General features: G+C 41.3%; 1 protein-coding gene across 4 annotated transcripts in view; it reads right to left on the bottom strand.

The window, feature by feature from the left end:
- The window catches only part of SCAF4 (SR-related CTD associated factor 4), a 69,681-nt gene extending 51,672 nt beyond the window's left edge, over positions 1 to 18,009 (bottom strand). For 2 of the 4 annotated variants that reach the window (XM_089512103.1, XM_089512105.1), the window contains exon 1: positions 17,795 to 18,009. In XM_089512103.1, coding sequence (XP_089368229.1) covers positions 17,795 to 17,824 — 30 coding nt within the window. In that variant the 5' untranslated portion in view covers positions 17,825 to 18,009. The remainder of the gene's footprint in view (positions 1 to 17,794) is intronic. The other 2 variants (XM_089512106.1, XM_089512107.1) reach the window with 2 other exon arrangements.
- Between the last annotated feature and the right edge of the window lie 2,633 nt (positions 18,010 to 20,642).

Genomic DNA, 20,642 nt, shown 5'->3' with positions numbered 1-20,642 from the left:
TCATTCTCTTCACTACAGTGAATATTTTAAGATGCCAAAATGAATAAAATGACAATTCTCCCTCCTTCCCTCTTTTTAGTATCTACCAGTTCAGGCTGGATGTTAGTGCTATGCTGCCCAGCTAGTGAAGGCCACTACTTAGGGTCCATTCTTCTCAATGACCAAATCATACAAAAACAAAACAAACAAACAAACAAAACAAACAAACAAACAAAACAAAACAAAAACACTCTTTTGTTTTAGCAGCCTAGAGTTCTAAGCAGGACCACATCCACAAGGCAGTGGCAATTAAATTCACATGCAACACATAATACTACAGGACATTAGCACAACGATTTGCACAGATCTAAATCAAACATTTATTTCAATATTTAAGTGCAGATCTCAAGATCATTATGTATATAATGGGACCTATTGTTGCTGTTATTTTCTGTCACACTGACTTATGGCAGCCCTACAAATGAAAGATCTCCAAGAATCTCATGAGCTGCCTTAATCAGGTCTTGCAAACTCAGGAACCATGGCTTTCTTGGATGAATTAATCCACCTGTAGTGTAGTCTCTCTTTTCCTCTTCCCTTTCCACTTTAGAGAGCTTTATTAACTTTTCATTGAATCATGTCACCTCATGATACGTCCAAGTAAGACAGCCTCAGATTAATCATCTTGGCTTCTTGTGAGAATTCAGGCTTGACTTGCTCTAGACTGTTGTGTGCCTTCAGATCATTCCCAATTTAAGGCAACACTAAGGTGAATCTATCAAGTTTGCAAGATTTGGTCAGAGGGGTTTGCCATTGTCTTCCTCTGATGCTGAGAGAGTGTGACTTGCCAGTGGCATCCCTAGGGTTGGTGTCACCCAGTATTGTAATTTATGGTGTTAACCCCCCCCCATTAATCTCTTCCCCTTGCACACCATACAGAATCCTTAGCAATCCTTTTTTGCACTAATGTTACTTGTAAATTGTAATCCCCATATAGCACTGAGTGTAGTGTAGTGCTAATAGGTGTGACAACTAACAAAATTAAACTTGTACCTTAAAATTACAATATGATATGCACAACCTAAATGTATTCACATATGCATAGTGAAGATTTGGTTAAAATGTGATGTTTTTAAAGAAAATGTAAAAAAAATTAATTTTTAAATTTTTTTTTTAAAAATTGAAATTTGAATTTTAAAAAACTTTGGTGCCTCTCCTTTCTCCTCCTACTGGGCTTACATCATCTTTTAAACCATCTTAAAGGGAGGCAGATGAATGCCACAGCTCATTTTTGCCCCAAAGTAGGTCTTTGAGGACCAGTGGTGTCACCCCACCTTAGGGTGTCACCTGATGCGGTCTGCATCCCCCTAAAGACACCACTGCACCCAGTGTTTTTTGATGTCAAGTGCAGATTTGAATCCTGATTTCCCAGAGTCCTAATCCAACACTCAAACCACTATACCACCCATGTTATCTGCCAAACTCTCCTCCAGTATCACATTTCATGAACTGAGTTTCTTCTTGTCAGCTTTCTTCCCTGTCAAGGTTTCACAACCACATACAGAAATCAGAAATATTATGGTACAAATCATTCTGATTTGGAAATTTAACGATATATCTCTACACTTGAGAATCTTAACTAGTTGTGAATTTGAAGGCTTTCATGGTTGGCATCCATAGTTTTTTTGTGGGTTTTTCGGGCTATGTGGCCATGTTCTAGACAAGTTTGTTCCTGACGTTTCGCCAGCATCTGTGGCTGAATAGCCTGAAAAACCCACAAAAAACCACTTAACTAGTTGCTTCATAGCTTTTTTTCCAAATCTACTTTTGATTTCTTATCTACAGCCTCCATTCTGATTAATAACTGAGCCAAGATATAGAAATCTTACACTATGTCAATGACTTCATTACCTACTTTAAAGTTATTACAGTCTGCCCTCCATATCTGTGGATTTGCCAGACATGGATTTGAGCATCCATGCACTGCAAACCCACAGGGGGAGGGGCAACGGAGGAGGAGGGAGGAAGAGGAGGGGGACAAGGAGGAGCAAGAGCGGCAGCAACTAAGAGGGGGAGGAGAAAGGAGGAGGAGGAAGGAAGAGAAGGAGGAGGAAAAGCAGGAAGAGCCATGGCAGCGACAAGGGGAGGAGGGAAAAGGGGGAGGAAGGACAAGGAGAACAAAGGTTAGGGTTGGGGGGGTGAGAAGAGAAAGGACAAGGAGGAGGAAGAGCATCAGCATCAGCAGTGATGGGAGGGGTAAAAGGAAAAAAGAGGAGGAGGAAGGAAAAGGAGGAGGAAAAGGAGGAAGAGCTGTGGCAGCAGCAATGGGAAGGGAAAAGAAGAGAGGAGGAGGCAGGGAAGAGGAGGAAGAAAAGGTAGCCCCCAGCTGCTTGCCGCAAAGAAAGCAGCGTATGGCCGCACGGCCACACAACCATTGAGTACTATGGGACTTGAGCATCCGCTAATTTTAGTATCTGCAGGGGGATCCGGAACAGATCCCCCACAGATAACGAGGGCCCACTGTACTTTAGGAACTTGGTTTTCCTTCCTCTATTTTCACACATCCTTCCTCTGAAATACTAGTCCTGCTTTCCATATATGTTATGCATATTAATTAAATGGGATAATAAAGTACAGCTTTGTTTGACTCTACTGCCAATAGGAAACCATGGAGTGTCACTATATTCTTGCTTCACAGTGGCCTCTAGTCTGTTGTGGCACACTCATTTCTTTTAGAGTAAACCATAATTTCTCAAGGTCTACACAATCAGATGGCTTTGCTATAATCTATACAGCACAGGATATTGTCTTCAGAAATTTTTTTGTGCATTCCAATAGCCAAGTTATCTTAGCTACCCTAGTGCCTCTTACTTTTTTGAAAATAGCTTAGAAGTCTGGCATTACTTGTTCAATATATGGTAATTGTCTTTGCTGTAAAATCTTGAGCATCACTTTACTTGCATGGGAGTTCAGTGCTGTAGTCCAATGGTTATGACAATCCCTGACATTTCCTTTCTCAGGGACTGGAATGTTGTTTCCATTCTGTGGGCCAATGCTTTTTCTCTATTTGTTTTAATAAATTCTGTTAAAATTGGAATGGGTTCTGTCTCCACAGCTTTGAAATAGCTGTACTGGTATACCATCTGTTCCTGGTGATTTATTTTTCCTAAGCACTTTGAAAGTAGCTTCCACTTCACCTTCTAAAATTGTGTTTCATCTTCTAATTGTTCTTCCTTGAAGGAATCTGTCATCATTTCATCTCTTTTATGTTGTTCCTCTGTATATGTCTCCCATCATCTTTTTATTTTGTTTGATCAAATGAATTTGCTTGTTTGCCCCACAGCCTCCCTACTCTTGGTTTGCATTTTCCTTTCATTTCTCAGATCTTGTGGAAGAGGTCACTTGTCTTTATCTTTGTTTTGCATTGATTATTATCATAGTTCTCTTTGTCCCTACTGAATGTTTGCATTTGGGATTCTGATCCTGTTTCTGTCACCTTTTACTTTTGCTTCTCCAATTCTTAAAAGTTTCATTTGTAAGCCATCTTTCTTTTTGGCTACAGATACTCTCTTTTTGCATTCTTCTCTGACAATGTCCCTGATTTTGGACCAAAATTATTCTAGTGGGTATCCTACAGAAGTTTTTACTGACTAGTCTACTTGTACTCTGTAGCTGTGGTTTTAAAAACAACACTACAGTGCACCCACGCCATACGCGGGCGCGCCATATGCAGCCTTGAGCATACGCGCTCAAGCCGTGGCGCGCGCACGGGGCGAAAGGGGCGGTGCGTCCCATTCAATTGAATGGGTGCGCGTGCCTGTTGTACCCCGCATGTGCGCGCGCCGCCAAGCACAAGCCTCATTGTTTCCAATGGGGCTCGAGCATAGGCGGAATTCGCCTTACGCGGAGGGATCCGGAACGGATCCCCCGCGTAAGGCGAGGACGGACTGTATTATTGTTGCTTCTCATGTACCCTCAAGCCAATTCTGACTTAGGGTGACTCTACCATAGGGGTTGCTTGGCAAGATTTATTCAGATGAAATCTGTCATTGCCTTCCTCTTAAGCAGTCAACATAACTTGCCCAATGTCACTCAGTGGGTTCCCATGGATGAACAGGAACTGGAACACTGACTTCCCTGAGTCCTAGTCCAACACTTAAACCACTACACCATGTGACTTGCAAGGCTAGTATTACACCAATCAAAACATAATGAGGACTGAGCATGCTTGGCGGCTACCAGGAGACTGAAACTATTTCAAGTTGGAAAAAAATGCACAGCATCCCAATAATACTCATTAGGAATAAAAATAACAAAAAAATGGTATGTTTTTGACTTTCTAAATTATATCAGCTACTATTTAAAGAAGCAATATTGGGATACCATTTCTATGCTGGTATGCAATTTTAAGAACCATTATCATTTTAGGGTCAAATTATACATTAATAGAAACATGATACTGATGTTGAGCGCAGTAAGCCCTTGTCTCCCTAATAAAATCTGATAAATAAGCAGACTGGCATATTTCTTTGCTTTTCTCCATCTCATTCCACTTGAAGCCACATCATGTTAAAAGATGCAAAGAAAAACAGAAGCACAAATCGGTAACTATGGGTCCATATAGTCAGGTCAAAATGAAGCTGCTTTGAGTCACTTTGGAGATATACTGTTTAAATGAGACATGTGTCCTAAGAGGTCAGAAGCCATGCCAAAGCCACACTCCAGTCCTAAGGACTGGAGCGCAGCTTTGGTGAAGCTTCTGGCCTCTTAAAATGTCTGTGTCATTTAAACAGCATACCTCCAAAGTGACCAGGAACGGCTTTATTTTGGCCTGTCTGTACAGGCCCTTTATATATAGGTTTTACTTCAACATTCCTGGACTGGAACGTTATGAGGCAACGATTAGAAATCCTATTTATGATTCAGTTTTGGAAAATTAACAACAAGCTTTGCTTTAATAAGCTTGTCTTATAATGGGATTTTTATCTTTAATCATATTATTTTAAATAAAGGTTATAGAAAATCAGATTGCCAAACTTTTATCCTACAGAAATATGCAGGCTGACAAGACAAACATACTTATGATTATGCAATTAACTGTCCAAAACAGACACTGCTATAGCTAGTGCATCATTCTATAAAACACCAAAAGGTTCTGTCCACTGGAGAAATTCCATTTTGATTGAAGAGTAATGTAAAACAGTAACAGACAAGTTCTGACTTTGTATACACAGAATATTCACTCAGGAATTTCAGTACAGAAGGTGCTGTTCTTGGATGACTGATTATGTAGGTAAAGGTAAAGGTAGTCCCTTGACATGAATGTACAGTTCTGACTGACTGTAGGGTGCATTGCACAGCTCCATTACTAAGCCAAAGAGCCAACATTGTCTGAAGGTGATGTGGCCAGCATGACTGCACTAAATGCTGTTACCTTCCCACTGAAGTAGTATCTATCTATCTACATGCATCTGCATGCTTTCAAACTGCTGGCTTGGCAGAACCTGGAACTAACGATGGGAGCTCGCCACATCATGCAACACTTGGTCCTCGAATTGCCAACCTTCCAGTCATCAGAATTGGCATCTTAACCACTAAGCCACTGCATCCCTGACTGATTAGGTATCATACTCCAATCTAGAGAAAGCATTCCTCTCTGAAGTAGTGCTTGTCATCTAATCATACCAGCTTCTTTGGGACATGAAGCTCCTCTCCCTTCTCAATAAATGAGGGGTTTTTTTCCGTTGTGTTCCAAAAGGGAGAAGGAAAATCAACCTAAATACCATCCTTTCTATGCATACCCAGTAATGTATCTGCACTTAGTGTCTACCACTAGTTTGCATCTCTTTGTCAGTTATATTCCACATTTCTTTCTTTTCTTTCTTTCTGTCTGTCTGTCACCGACACAGTGAATGTTTGTAAGCATTGCAAGATAGAGTTTATTTTATAACCACCAACCATGTCAGTATGTAAGATTAAGTATGGATATATAAAAGCCTTATCTATTTGGAATGACCATGAAATGACAGGTAGAAATAAGGCCTCATAATTGCTCATAACTAGACAGTTATAACCCAGAAGAATTTTAAGCTATAAATCAGTTTTTTACTGATTTTACTTATCCTCTCTCTTCCTCTCCTTCTCTTTCTCTGTCTCCAAACTGACTATAACCTATGGTAATCCTACCAGTTTTCTTAGCAAGGTTTATTCAGAGAAGCTTGCCATTGCCTTCCTCTAAAACTGAGAGCATGACTTGCCAGAGGTCAACAAGTGGGTTTCTGTGGCTGTCCTAAGGCACACAACAATAACCAAAACAACAACAAACTTTCAGGATTGAAATGTCAACAGGATGAACACTATAAAGCCTCTTTATATAAGGTGTCCTAAAGCCTAGATGGCACAACAGAGACCATCTTGTCTTCAGAGTTCAGCAGCCACACAGTTGGCAGCAGTACTTGTCAAGAAGATCTTCAAAAGCATAAAAGAATGTAATGAAAAAGACAATTTGTTGATCACGGTATCAGTGCAGTTTAATGATCGAAGCTCCACTCATTCATGAAACCCCACTGGGTGACCTTGGTCAAGCCATACTCTTTCAACCTAAGGGGAATAAAATGGCAAACCTCTTCTGAAACTGGAATGTGTGTGTATGTGCCTCCAAGTTGTGTCAACTTATGGAGACTCGTAAATTTCATAGAAGTTTGTAAGGCAGGACTACTCAAATCTTGTTTTGCCAGTTCCTTCATCTGAAATGAAGCACTTTATTTTGATTGGCAGTATTCCATCCAAGTACTAACCAGGGCTGACCTTGCTTAGTTTCCAAGATCAAAAAGGATCTGCTACCTTTATAGTATTTGTATCTGAACTGATATAAACATCTGAACTTTCAACAGACAGCTGCAAGGCATTGCAAATACATCAGTGACTGAAAGTGCTAAAAGAAATAAAATACAGAAATTAAATATTATATTTTCAAGAAACCATGTCTCCTTCAAAAGCATAGAAAACTGCCTTATACCAAGTCAAATTCTTGCTCCATCTAGCTCAGTTGTCTACTCTTGGTTCTATTCTGTCCACTGTGGTTTTAACTTTTACATTAAGATGTAGGTTTAGAATACAGCATCATATATAGATATTTGCTGCATCTCATTTGCCACTACTTTTCATATGGAAGCTTGGACCAATCAATTTTTCTGCCTACCTTGCCTTTCTCCCTGTTGAGATTCATTTTGTTAGTTTTGTCCCAGTCTGTTACGGCCATATTGAATGTTGATCCTTCATCACCAAACACAACAACCTGCCCATGGGTGTTAACAAAACTATTCACAAGCTACCCAGACACTAAACTAAAGTGTAGCTCCAAACCAAATGACATCACATTTCTGGTTCTGATATTCCTTGATGGCAGGGAGATGTGGAGGGAGAGAAGAACGTATTTAGTGAAAACAATGGGTATCCAGATCCCTGTTAGCTGGACCTAACACAAGAAAAGTTCAAATTAACTGACTAATACTAGGGATGTAATCTAGTTCATTTTAGTTCAGAATTTACCAAAATTTGAATGCAAAAGCAGCAGATTTGACCATCCCTACATTAATTTTATTAAACATTTTAAAATATTTTTTTTAAAAACATCATACATCACACATTATCCTAATCATACCATCACTACTTTACACAAGCACAAATACGTATTTTCAAACATACTTCGCACTGTCTATATTATTTTACAATTCTAACTTGTCATTTAATGTATTTGACACTGGTGTGGCCTTCAGCTGTTCTTTTCTAAAACCTTCTACTTCAAACCCTCCATTCCCCCTCTCTTTTCATCCATAATTCTTCCTTCCTTAGCTTCCCTTAACTTCCTCAACATTCCTTAACTTTCTTTTCCTTTCTTCTTCTTATATCTCATTCTTATTACTTTCTTATTTCTCTATCTTCCCTACCCTTATCAAACTTCAAATTCCCTTCACTCACCATCTATTCACATACTCTTACCTTCAAACACTTTCTTACTCCCTCTACAATCACTGACCATCCCTACATTAATGAGAGCCAGCATGGCATATTGATTTGAGCATTAAACTACAATTCTGGAGACAAGGGTCGATTCCTGGCTCAGCCATGCAACTCACAGGGTGACCTTGGGTAAGTCACATGTTCTCAAACCTCCTCTAAACAAATCTTGCCAAGAAAACACCATGGGGTTTATCACATGGGATGGATACCGTACAGAAACTGAATTTAAACTGGAAAAAAACCTCAAAAGCAGGTAGATACTCAAATGTTGTCAGGGGTTAACCTGAATAGAAAGTGGACAAAACCCGAAAAAGTGGATTGATTTTCACATGTTGTAAGGGTTAATAAACATTAACGTGGCATTAACCTGAACAGAAAGTAGACAAAACCTGCTCATTTTTACTTTCAGTAAAGAAAAAAGAAAAAAAGAAAAAATCCAGGAAAAGTGTGCAAAAGTTGAAAAAGCAGCTATACCACCTATTTTTTTTAATTGTTCATTGATTTTTATCGTGTAATTATAATTTTATATTTATGTCACATACTGTAAAAAATTTGTTTACTGAACAGCGAGATAATAAATGCATTATTCTTTTTTAAAAATCTAGTAAATCTGATTTCTGTTTTGACCCTTACCTGCTGATTGTTCTGAGCCCTATATGATTCCTCTAATACTCCCAGGACTTTTAAACATTGAAATAACTTGTTATCTGCAGGGTTTTGGGTGGCAGGACCAAAAGGACTCGGCCTCACCTCCCTACCCAGTGTGGCTTTTCACATGGGTAAAGCCACCCTGGGCAGGGAGGAAGGGGTGCCATGGGTCTCTCTCTCTCTCCTTGCCTGATGCAAGCTTTATAACTGAGTAAAGCCACACTGACCAAGGAGGAAGGGGAGCCACGGGCCTCTCCCTCCCTGCCACACACCACGGTATGCGGCAGCAAGGTGGGGGAGCATTCAGCTGGGTGTCATCATTTTTGGGGTATCACCTGGTGTGGTCTGCCCCCACCCCCACTAGTAACACTACTAATCCTATGGAATCCTGGGGTTTGAAGATTAGTAAGTGATATTTACAATTCTCAAACAGAGAGGACTAGTGTCTCATTAACTGCCAACGCCAGGATTCCAAAGGATGCAACCATAGTAGTTAAAGCAGAATCATAGCACTGCAATTGTGTAGTTCCCTCAGTTTACAGAGGTAGTCAGCTACATTCAGATAGTTTATTAAGGACTTTGCTCACAGCAAATGATACTGGAATCATCCTGATACCAATAGTAATAAAAGATGTGTTATTTATGAATTTCTTAAATTTCTTTTTTAAAGCCACCTTTTCCAGCAGATTTAATACATTCCTAGCGTCTTATGTGGAGATGTACTAGCTTCTGCCTGACTTTAATCTACTTTTAATTTCTCTAGATGTCACATTAAGAGGTATTATGATAATGGGGCAAAGAAGTCTGTATGATTTCATTGCACTATACATTTATATATGTTTCTTTCACAATCTATCTCATTTCTTTTTCATACTTAGGTCCCAAATGTTTTACCTTTTTTTCCCCCAGAAAAGATTTTCCAACTCCTTCATATTCCAGATGAAACCAGTTAAGAGAGTTTTACAAACAGGTTAGATACATTTATGGAGAATAAAACTATCACTATTATCATTTATATTCTGCTTTTCCCCTAAGATCGGGATTTAAGGCATCTTATAAATTAAAATGACTACAGTATAATTAAAAGCATACATAAAGTCAAGATCAAAATAGAATTAAAATACTAACCATAATGAAACAATTTAAAACAATACACTTTAAAAAGATTTTAAAAATCAGTTAAAGCAGAACAATGTAAAATAACAAACCATCCTGTTAGCTCCCTTCTTGAAAGCCATCAGTTCTAAAAGCCGGTCTGAATAAAAAAACTACACTCGTCCCTCCACAGTCGCTGGGGTTAGGGGCACTGGACCCCCATTAATGTAGAAAAATTGCAACAAACAAAAACACTATGTTTTTACCTGAGAGAACATCTCTCTAGGAATCTCTAGGTCCTCCAGTGCAACTCTGTGGTCAACATCTGCCAGACATTGACCATAGAATTGCACTAGAGGAAGTACAAATGCCTAGTGGAGTGTTCTCTCTAATAATCTCTAGGTCTTTCAGCTTAATTTTTGGTTAAAGTTGTCCACAGAGTTGCGCTGATCTAGCTATTCCTAGAGAGAACATATTAATAAAATCTGTGAATAATTAAATCCACAAAAGTCAAAGCCGCAAATGTGAAGGGACGAGTGTATTTGCTTTTTAGTAGACCAGCTACCAGGTAATAACTATGCTACTCTAGAATAGCATGTGAATCCATGTATATACTAGTTAAACCAAAAGTGTGAGAAGACATTTGCCCTGGCCGCCATCCAAATGAAAACCTGCAGAAAGGAAAATCCTGCCAGCATAGCTCCACTGGAATGCTGTGTTCACTTCACCACTAAAGTGAAGTACACTATCATAAAATATGATATCTGCTCATACAATGAGGAAGCAGAGGCCAGTATATACAAACATTTAAAAGTCAAACCCACACACAATGGTCATCTGTGCAAGTAATTTATCCAAATAGAATAATAGCTTTGATATTTGATTGCAGAGTGGGTGTTATGACAAAGAGACTACAGGACCAGACCCCTTCTTCTGTACTCTGGACAATCTTTCTTAAAAGGAGATGCACATAATATTCCTAAGCATGAACACACCATATATAAAAGCATTGTAATACCGGCTGTTTAATGTTCAATCACTTTCTTAATAACCCTCAGCACAGAATTCGCCTTTCTAATTAGTCATCAACAGTCAGGCCGATCAATGTATACAGTGGGACCTAAGTATCCATGGACTTGCCATCCACGGATTTGAGCATCTGCAAATGGCAAGCCCGCACTGTCCCCAATGGTGGTGCATACACACAGTCGCACCGCCATTGGGGACAATGCTACTTAACGTAAGTCTGCCCTACTTTCCTACTTCCTTTCCCCTCCCTCCCCCTCCAAGGCTTGGTTTCAGGGGCAGTTTAGAAGTGGAGGCTGGAGCCCCGTTGGCCAGAAGGCGCAGGAGCTGGCATCAGAAAAAATAAGTTAATAATTTACAAATATTTTTTAAAGAAAGAAAGAAAGAAAGATGAGCACAGGGGAAAAAATGATTTCAAATGGATGAAAGGGGTTACTATTATACTTTATTCCTCTGTACTTGGAATGTCATCAGTGATACCATTAGCATATGACAAAGCATTACAAAACAGTTACTTTCCAAACAACAAACAAACAAACAAACAAACCAAAAACCTACATGTTGTCACTGGCATTCAGCGAAAACACAGTATTACAGTCAAATACCACTGGCATTATTACCACCTCATATTGACATTAGTTAGCAGGTTCTCACAATCACTGTCTTCAATTATTGTGTCACTTGTGTCAGGTGGAAGTACCAAGAAAATTGACAGTCAACAAAATAACACCCAATTCTACTGTCATCATAAGGGAGATGTGGGACGTAGAAGAGAAAGGCAACAATGGCCTGTTACAGACTGCCAAAATAAAGCTGCTTCAGGTCTCTTTGGAGGTATGCTATTTAAATGATGTATGGGCCCTAAGAGTCCGGAGGTCGCGCCAAAGCCACACTCCATTCCTTAGCACTGGAGTGCAGATTTTGGTGCAGCTTCCAGATTCTTAGGATGCATGCATCATTTAAATAACATACCTCCAAAAAGACCCGAAGCAGCTTTATTTTGGCAGTCTGTAACAGGCCAATGGAAGCTGCTCTCTAAGGGCATATGTTCAGACTAGACACACTAGATATATTCCAAATTTAGAACACCAATACATAAAGAAAATTACCTTGGGTCCTGCATAAGGGGAAAGGTGGGATATAAACTGAATGAATGAATGAATGAATGGATAAATAAATAAATAACTTCATTCGTAAAGGCAGCAAAAGAACATAGAAAATATGTTTAAAGCCCCAAAGGTTCTCTGTGTATGTATTTCAATTATTTGAAACTTCAAACCCATTACTCCTCTCATTATTATACTTTTCTCCAATGTACAGTGTCTCAACAGTGCACTTAAAGTGTGTAATAGACCACCAGACATGAATTGTAACCACATATATGAAAGAGTTACTCAGAACACATTGCCTGCAGTTGCACAATAAGATAAGCCAAAGATCCACTGAAACTCTGACTTCTCATTAACTATCAGCAAGCTAGTGCATGTTACTTAATCACTCCCACTTGCAGCAGGAGCAGTTAAACCATGGAACTTCATGCACAGTTAGTTTACTGTGTTGTCTGGAAGCGGGCAACTGCCCATTTCTGTGTTGTTCCCTTCTAATAAGCCAGAGGGGAAAAAACAAGAATAAAGTCTGGATTCTTTCTCTGGTTGTTGGATGTGAATAATCCAGAAAAAGGAGGCTGTTAGGAAACATAATAAATGAACTCCAGGGTCTGTTCAGCCATTCTTGTTCCAACTGGGAACATTTAAGCAGCATGCAACACATTCTCAGTTTGGTAACCTGCTCTTTTAGCAAATTACTCTATAAAACAAATAACTCAAAGTTTCCTTCAAGCAATTAGATTTTAATTCCATTTTAACATGGCTTTTAGATGCAAAGTGTAAGCAATCATTTTTCTGAAAATTGTGAAGTGCACCCGCGTCATACGCAGCTTCCAGCATACACTGGAAGCCGCACCAGAAAAAAGCCTTGCACGCCCCAGAAGAAGTAATGGGGCACGCACTGCGGGAACGAACCCCATTACTTCTAATGAGACTTGAGCTTACGCATTTTTTCTTTTATGCAGGGGATGGTGGTCCAGAACGGATCCTCCGCATAAGAGAAGGGCCCACTGTACATGGTCTTCAAATGAAGTATTTGTGAGAATTATTCCACTGCATGCCACATTATCTGCCCCATCCTACTCTACAGTGGACCATCTACATTATATGTATACAGTCATCCCTCCATATTTGCGGATTTGATTATTCACGGATTTCATTAATATGTTCTCTCTAGGACTGTCTAGGTCCTCCAGTGCAACTCTGTGGTCAACTTTAACTAAATGTTGCACTGAAAGACCATTTGTAGCTACTCCAGTGCCATTCTAGGGTCAGTGTATGTTGGACATTGACCACAGAGTTGCACTGGAGGACCTAGAGATTCCTAGAGAGGTGTCCTCTCAGGTAAAAACAGTGTTTTTGTTATCTGCGGTTTTTCCATATTCATGGGGGTCTTGTTCCCCTAACTCTAGCGAATATGGAGGGACAACTGCACAGTGCGCCTGCGTCATACGCAGGTGTGCTATACACAGCTTTCAGCATACACTGAAAACCGCGGGGGGGGGGGGGCAAGGGGCAGCACGTCCCATTGCAATTAATGAGGTGCGTGCCTGTGAAGCGTGTGTGCTGCCGCATACACAAGCCCCATTCAGTTAAATGGGGCTTGAGCATGTGCGGTATTTGCTTTACGCGAGGGAGTCCGGAACGGATCCCCCACGCAAAGCAAGGGTGGACTGTATCAGCAAACTGAACCTGACCTCACACAGAGCTGTGTGACCTTTCATTTAGAGAGCATACAGGTTCTGTAATGCTCTGTTCACTCCTGCAATACCAGAGTGGTCCGTGTGCATGTCCCACTCTTTTTAGTTTTAAACACTTACCAGTTATTTAGTACTCAAATAAATGATATCACAGATATGTGAAGCTATCATAATGCTAGACCAGTGATTCCCACCTGGTTCTTCAAGTTTTTGGACTTCAACTCCCAGAAGCCCCAGCCAGCTTAGCCAATGGTCAGGAATTCTGGGAGCTGAAGTCCAAAACATCTGGGGGGCCATCTGGAGAACCACTATGCTAGACTGTGTTAGATGTGAGCAACTTTAGCAGATCTTGGAAATAATTTTTTGCCCAAGGATCCTCCAGGGGCTCCATGAACCACCCGGGCCACATAAACTGTTACACAAAACTAGAAAAAGTCCCACTTCTGGTTTCAAAATGTAAGTGCTTTAAAAAATTAAACATTCCCAAGTATTTATTCTCAAGTGTTAAAGGTTTATTCTTAAGGACTTCCAGGAGATGCAACTCATCTTGGGGGGGGGGGGGGGGGAGCAGGAAGGAAAAATTTTAAGTGAACCAAGGCCACAAAAACAGGCTAAGGGCTGCACTTTATACACACCTGATTTAAAGAAAGAGCAACACTGAGAAGGGCAGTGTGCCATTTGAGTTCTTCTAGCTCTGCAGAACATTAAGGTAGCCTTAGAACTGCTCATTCTACGGAGAAAGTATCATGACCAACTTACAAACAGTTACAGTGAGTGATTCCAATTCAAGAAAAGCTATCCTGCCAGCCAAACCAATGCTGCACCCACCCTCAAGAAATCCCTAGGATTTCTATTCTCTTTCATCAAGGTATTTTTTTGCAGAAATTGTTTTTGGGTCCATTTTCTCATTCCAATTATTCCTAAGTGCAAGCTTCTCTGCTGCATACAATGCTGATATTGGTATTGATACCAGAAGACAGAAAGAGAGAAAAGAAACAGGGAGTTTGCAAATACATTTACCATGTGCTTTTGGTATTTGTTGAGGTTTGGTTCCAAGACCCACCGTGGATACCAAAATCCATGGATGGTCAAGTCTCATTATGTACAATTCTGTACAATGGTGTAGTCAAATGGTGTCCCTTAGATAAAACTGGCAAAAACAAGGTTTGCTTTTGGGAATTTATGTGTTTTTTGGAATATTTCCAAGCTTGAATCCGTAGATAAAGTGCCGATGGATATAGAGGGCTGACTGTATACATCCTATTGTAGCATAAAGGACACAAAGAAATCTTAGCACTTTTGAGACCAACTGAGAAGAAAAAATTTCAAGCTTTCATAGACACTGCCCACCTCATCAAATCCCAACATTGGTCAGTTTAATTACTGATCTGAACCTGTACTACTGATTCATTGATTACATTATGTCTACATTTTCCACCCGATTTCCAAAACCTAGGACTGGACGCCCAGTTAGACACACAAGTTTAACTTAAAAGATGCCTTGCCCTCACCCCAACAATTTGAACTGCATGTATGTTACCAAGATCAATGCTTCTCATACTATGCGATGTGGTGGCCCACCAATTTTCCAGTGTGCCACGGACTGGCACCATATTTGTGTCCACTGGATATAGCTGTTTCATTCTTTCCTGTAAACTCACCAGCGACCAGCATCAGTTCAGTGATCACCACTTTGAACAGCACTAACCAAAACCACCATTCACTGACTGGTAAATGGTTTTGGTTAGTGCTACTCAAAGTGGATGGTGCTGGTCCCTGGTGAGTTTCCAGGAAAGAAGAAAACAGCATTGATTGGTGTTTAATTCACCTCAAAGACTGTATCTACACTGCAGAAATAACCCAGGTTGACACCACTTCAACTACCATGAATCAGTGCAATGGTATTCTGGGAATTGTAGTTTGTTGTAGCACCAGACCTCTCTGTTCCAAATCACACTGCAGAAATAATCCAGTTTGAGAGCATTTTAATTGCCCTGGCTCAGTGCTAGGGCATCCTGGGAACTGTAGTTTGTTATGGCACCAGAGCTCTCTGACAGAGAGAGAAATGTCTTACGAAACTACAGTTCCCAGAATTCTCTAGCATTGAGCCAGGGCAGTTAAAGCAGTCTCATCCTGGATTATTTCTGCAGTGTGTTTTGGTCCTCTGACACAGAAGGCTAAATTACCAATCTCATAATTCCACATCAAGGAGCCATGGCGGTTTAAAGTGGTGTCACAACCTGGCTTATTTCTGCAGTGGGGATGCAACCTATCTATTTACTTTCATTTATTTGCAGTCTTTCTCCCCAAAGGGAGGCAAGGTGTCTCACAGATTTTAAAAACATTACCAGAAAATTAAATAAAATTAAAGCAGTTAAAATCACCCAAAAACAATATAAAATTACATTAAAAATATGATGGAAGTTAAAAGACAATACACATGCTCAATATAAAAACCACAGTGGCATGCTTATATTTTAAACACTTGCTGAAATAAAACAGTTGCTTAAATAAAAATGTCTTAGCCTGCCATGGAAAGGCCAGCAGGGAAGGGGCCAGCCCAGCCTCCTGTGGAAAGGAGGACAGCTGCCTTGAGTCCCTTCCTTAACCTGTCTTAAATTCCTCCTCCTGGACTGGGAGGAAGGCTCTCTCTCTTGCCCTCAAAAAAGGAGCCTGTGATGGTGGTGGGACCGAGAGAAAGCCTTTCCTGGACCATCTTAGTGTTCTTCAGGTTCATAAGGGTTCCTCAAATAATCTGGACCATACAATTCTTCAAATAATCTGGACCTAACCCTAACTAACATAGACCTAAGCCTCAATCAGAGCCTGGGAAGGTGGTGGGACCGAGAGAAGGGTTTCCCTGGACCATCTTCATGTTCTTGCAGGAACTGTTTTAATAACTGGATGTTATTTTATTGCTATAAGGGAATTTTTAATTGTTGTGCTGGTGGGAGGGCTAATGGGTTTTATTTTATATTGATGTATTTTACATCTCAATCCTGACAGAGAGGGGGATATAAATCAAAATTTATTATTACACTTGTCCCTCCATATTTGCTAGGGTTAGGGGCACAGGACCCCCCTGAATGTGGAAAAACCGCAAATAACAAAGCCCCCATGTTTCTACCTGAGAGGACACCTCTCTAGGGATCTCTGGGTCCTCCATTGCAACAGACAGAGACTGAGCCTAGGACTGCGCTGGAGGAGCTACAAAGGCCTAGCAGAGTATTCTCTCTAGGAATCTCTAGTCTTTCAGTGCAACTTGTAGTTGAAGTTGACCATAGAGTTGCACTGGAGGAGGACCTAGATTTTCCTAGAAAACGTATTAATTGAATCTGTGAATAATCAAAACGGCAAATATCAAAGCCACAAAATATGGAGGGATGAGGGTATTATTATTATTATTATTAAATTCTGTGCTGGGCAAAAAGAGTTTGGAGTATTAATTAGCTGAAGATGATGGTGACAGGCTGGAGAGAGGAAGGAAGCCAGCCCCAAGATGTCCTCCTTGTCCTCGGGTCTTCCTGCCAGAGAAAGAAAGGCCCAGTACTACTTCCTCCTCTCTCTCAGCATAGAGAGCGCGCGCAGACACAAGGCCAGAGGCCCAAGGCGCCAAATGGCAGAAGCAGCAGCAGCCGAGCTCCCTTCCCCTCCTCGCCCCAAGAGGGCTGACCTTAAGAAGAAGAAGAAGAAGAAGAAGCAGCAGCAGCCAGGCCAGGTCCACTCGGAGAGACCAGGACCAGGTCGCCTGAGGAAAGTTCCCAGGTCGCTCGGGAGAGTCGGAAAGGGAGGAAGTAAAGAAGGGAGCGAAGGAAGGAAGGAAAGGCATCAGGGAAGAAGAGAGGGAGGGAGGGAGGGTGTAACTGCTCACTCGATGCGGAGGAACCCTTGGGCTGCCTCACCCTCTGCTCGGCCTTGTCCGAGTCACACTCTCTCAGCCTCACAGGAAAGCGATGCCAGACCTCCCCCTGAACCAACCTTGCCAAGAAAAACCCCATGAATAGGGTCTCCTGCTGCATCCGCACTGGAGGGATAACCCGGTTCGGCACCGCTTTAACTCTTGGTGTGGCTCAAGGCTATGGAATTCCGGGAGTTGGAGTGTGTTGTGGGCCCAGAGCGGAGCAAGGTTAAAGCGGTGCCAAACCGGGTTGTCTCTCCAGTGCGGATGCAGCCGAAAGGCCTCGGCGGCGCTTCCCTTCCCTTCCCTTCCCTTCCCACCTCCTGGTTGAAGGCGTTCACGGCCTCCATGTTGTTGTTGTCGCTCGGCGGCCGGTGCGAGGCGCGGGGAAAGAAGGGAGGACGGTGGCCGTGGAGGGACGTCGCCTTCGCCTTCGCCGTCTTCTCTTTGGGCCCCCTCCCGCCTTCAGGGCCTGGGTCCTAACATGTCGGGGGTTTGGGCGGCCAGGGCGGCCCGCAGCAGCAGCAGCAGCAGCAGCGTCGTCGTCTCGTTGGCGAGGACTCCGCGCAGAGCGTCTCCCCCGCCCCACGCCGCAAAGTGCACCCTGGGATAGCGCAGGCCTCCGGGCCTCGCGCCACCCATCCAGGGAGGGAGGGAGGGAGGGAGAGGCAAACGGACGGACGCTGCGCGCGCAGCCCCTTCGCCCACGTCACGTGACCACGCTCCCCTTTCGCCTTTGCCCCGCCCCTTCCCTGAGTTTGTTTGTTTGTTTGTTTCCTCCTCCCTCAGGATTTTCCCCACATAAGTCCTTAAACACACTGCAGAAATATGATTGAATAATAATAATAATAATAATAATAATGTAGAGAGGTCCTATAACACCTCAGAGGCTGACTGAGAGGAAGTCGTTGGCAGCATGGGCTTTCCTAGCTCACTTCAGATTCTTCTGAGGAAGTTCAGTCTATGAAAGCTCATGCTGCCACCTTCTTCCTTTCAGTTAGTCCCAAAGGTGCTACAAGACGCCTCTGCACACCGATTCCACAGACTCATAACACTGCTATATCTTTGAACTCCGCAGAAACAATAATCCAGTTTGAGAGGGCTTTACCTGCCCTGTCTCAGTGCCAGGGAATCCTGGGGATTGTGGTTTATTGTGGCATCAGAGCTCTGTGACAGAGAAGGCAAAGTACCTCTCAATAATTCCCAGAATTCCCTAGCACTGAGCCAGGGCAGTTACAGCGGTCTCCAGATGGGTTATTTCTGCAGTGTTTATTATTATTATTATTATTATTATTATTATTGTGTTGCCAATGTGGTGACTTTCACACGCAAACGGGGACTTTTCAGAGCCTTTGGTGTGATTTTGGTGATTGGTTTTAATGGTAATTTTGAGAGTTGAAATAAGTATTTGGTGAGAAATGGGGCTGGGGGGGATTTGGTGAGTTTTGGCCAAACGTTTGGGGAATTATCTTCCAGGCTTGTTGGCAACACTGCTTGAGGGACTCAAGACAGTGAACAACAAGTATTTGTATGTACAGCGCTGTGCAAATCTACAGCACTATATAAATAAAGCATAATATAACAACACAATACAATTTTAAAACAGTACAATATTAAAATGTATAAATATATATATATATAAATCAAACACTTTCAAGAATTAAAACAGTTATAAATTAAAATATAACATGTTAAAATACAAACCATTAAAATGTGTATAATCAGCATGCGTGTTTTGGCCCGGAGTTTATTATTATTATTATAGTTTATTTGTATAGGGCCTTGCAAATTTATTTTGACATTACAGAGACAATCAGTTCAAAACATTAAATCCTGCCAAAGGCATACAATCTAAGGATAAAATATAAACTTTATGATAAATCTTCTCTGTTTAATGTGAAGCCGAAGGCTTTCATGGCCGGCATCCATAGTTTTTTGTGGGTTTTTCAGGCTGTGAGGCCATGTCCTGAAAGAGTTTATTTCTGACATTTCGCCAGCATCTGTGGCTGGCATTTTCAGAGAAAGATGTAACTGGATCAGGATGCAAAAACACTTCTATGCTTAACTTCCATTGCTAGCAATATTTAGTGTTATCCCTAATTCTTCCAAACTGTTCTTCAACTTCAGTATACAAAATCCAATCTAATTCTAATTTATGTAAAAGGATAAACACTTATCATAATCATATATTAAACACACACACACACACATATTGTACAGTACTTCTCTAATTGCCAACAAACTACAAACCCCAAAACTCCATAAGACTGAGCTGTGGCAGTTAAAGTGGTGTCAAACTGGATTATTTCTGCAGCCCTCCTCATTCAGATACTGCTGTTATTTAGATTGCGGTCACTACATTGAAAGGTTTGACAGGAGAAAATGAAATTTTATCAACAAATAAAGGGAAACTGATTTGAAACCCATGGATTTCTGAAAGACCTTCAGTTTTATGTTTTTGGTTTTATCAGTTGGCAAGAGATGGTGATCACGCCCAAATTTCTGGTCCATGGTAGTCAAAAGTTGTGAACCATTGTTCAAAATGCACTCTGCTGCCAACTTATTTTGAATATATACCAATTACACTAAGTTGCATCCTTATCCAGTTAAGGAGTGGGAGAAGGGATAGAAGTGAGTATCTTTTGAGTTAGACGAAAATGTCAAAGTGATAATGGGCACTTCCCATTGTCTGGGCAATGCATGTGAGGGGGATAGTCATGAAAGGCTATGGAATGCCCTTAAAGACATGGGAGTACCAACACATTTGATAGTTGTGATGAGGAACCTGTACTCAGGACAAGAGGCTGCTGTCAGGACAGAATATGGGAAAACAGAATGGTTTCCAATTGGCAAAGGGGTCAGACAACACAACACAAAGCAAGAGTCAAGAACAGAGAGAGACTTGGTACTGAGGTGACTGTTGCATCTCCAGCTACATGGCTGAGGCTGGACCATGTGGATATCTAATTGTGAGTAGAACAGGGAAAAGTGTTTAGACAGATGTGTCAAGGCTTATGTTAATTTTGTGATCTTGGCTGAATATGATCTGGACTATTCTGTAATTTTGAAACTTCTAAATACACCTGAAAAAGGAGGAGCATCCTTCATATAAGAGATACCTTTTGCAATGTAGATTACTGCTTAGAGGAGACTAAAGCTTCCTTTACA

This window comes from Sceloporus occidentalis, unplaced genomic scaffold (assembly GCF_023333645.1).
Source record: "Sceloporus occidentalis isolate IW3139 unplaced genomic scaffold, rSceOcc1.0.p SCAF_2, whole genome shotgun sequence".
NCBI classification, from domain to species: domain Eukaryota; kingdom Metazoa; phylum Chordata; class Lepidosauria; order Squamata; family Phrynosomatidae; genus Sceloporus; species Sceloporus occidentalis.
The sequence above is the reverse complement of the archived record's forward strand: the minus strand, read 5'-3'. Positions and strand labels throughout refer to the sequence as shown.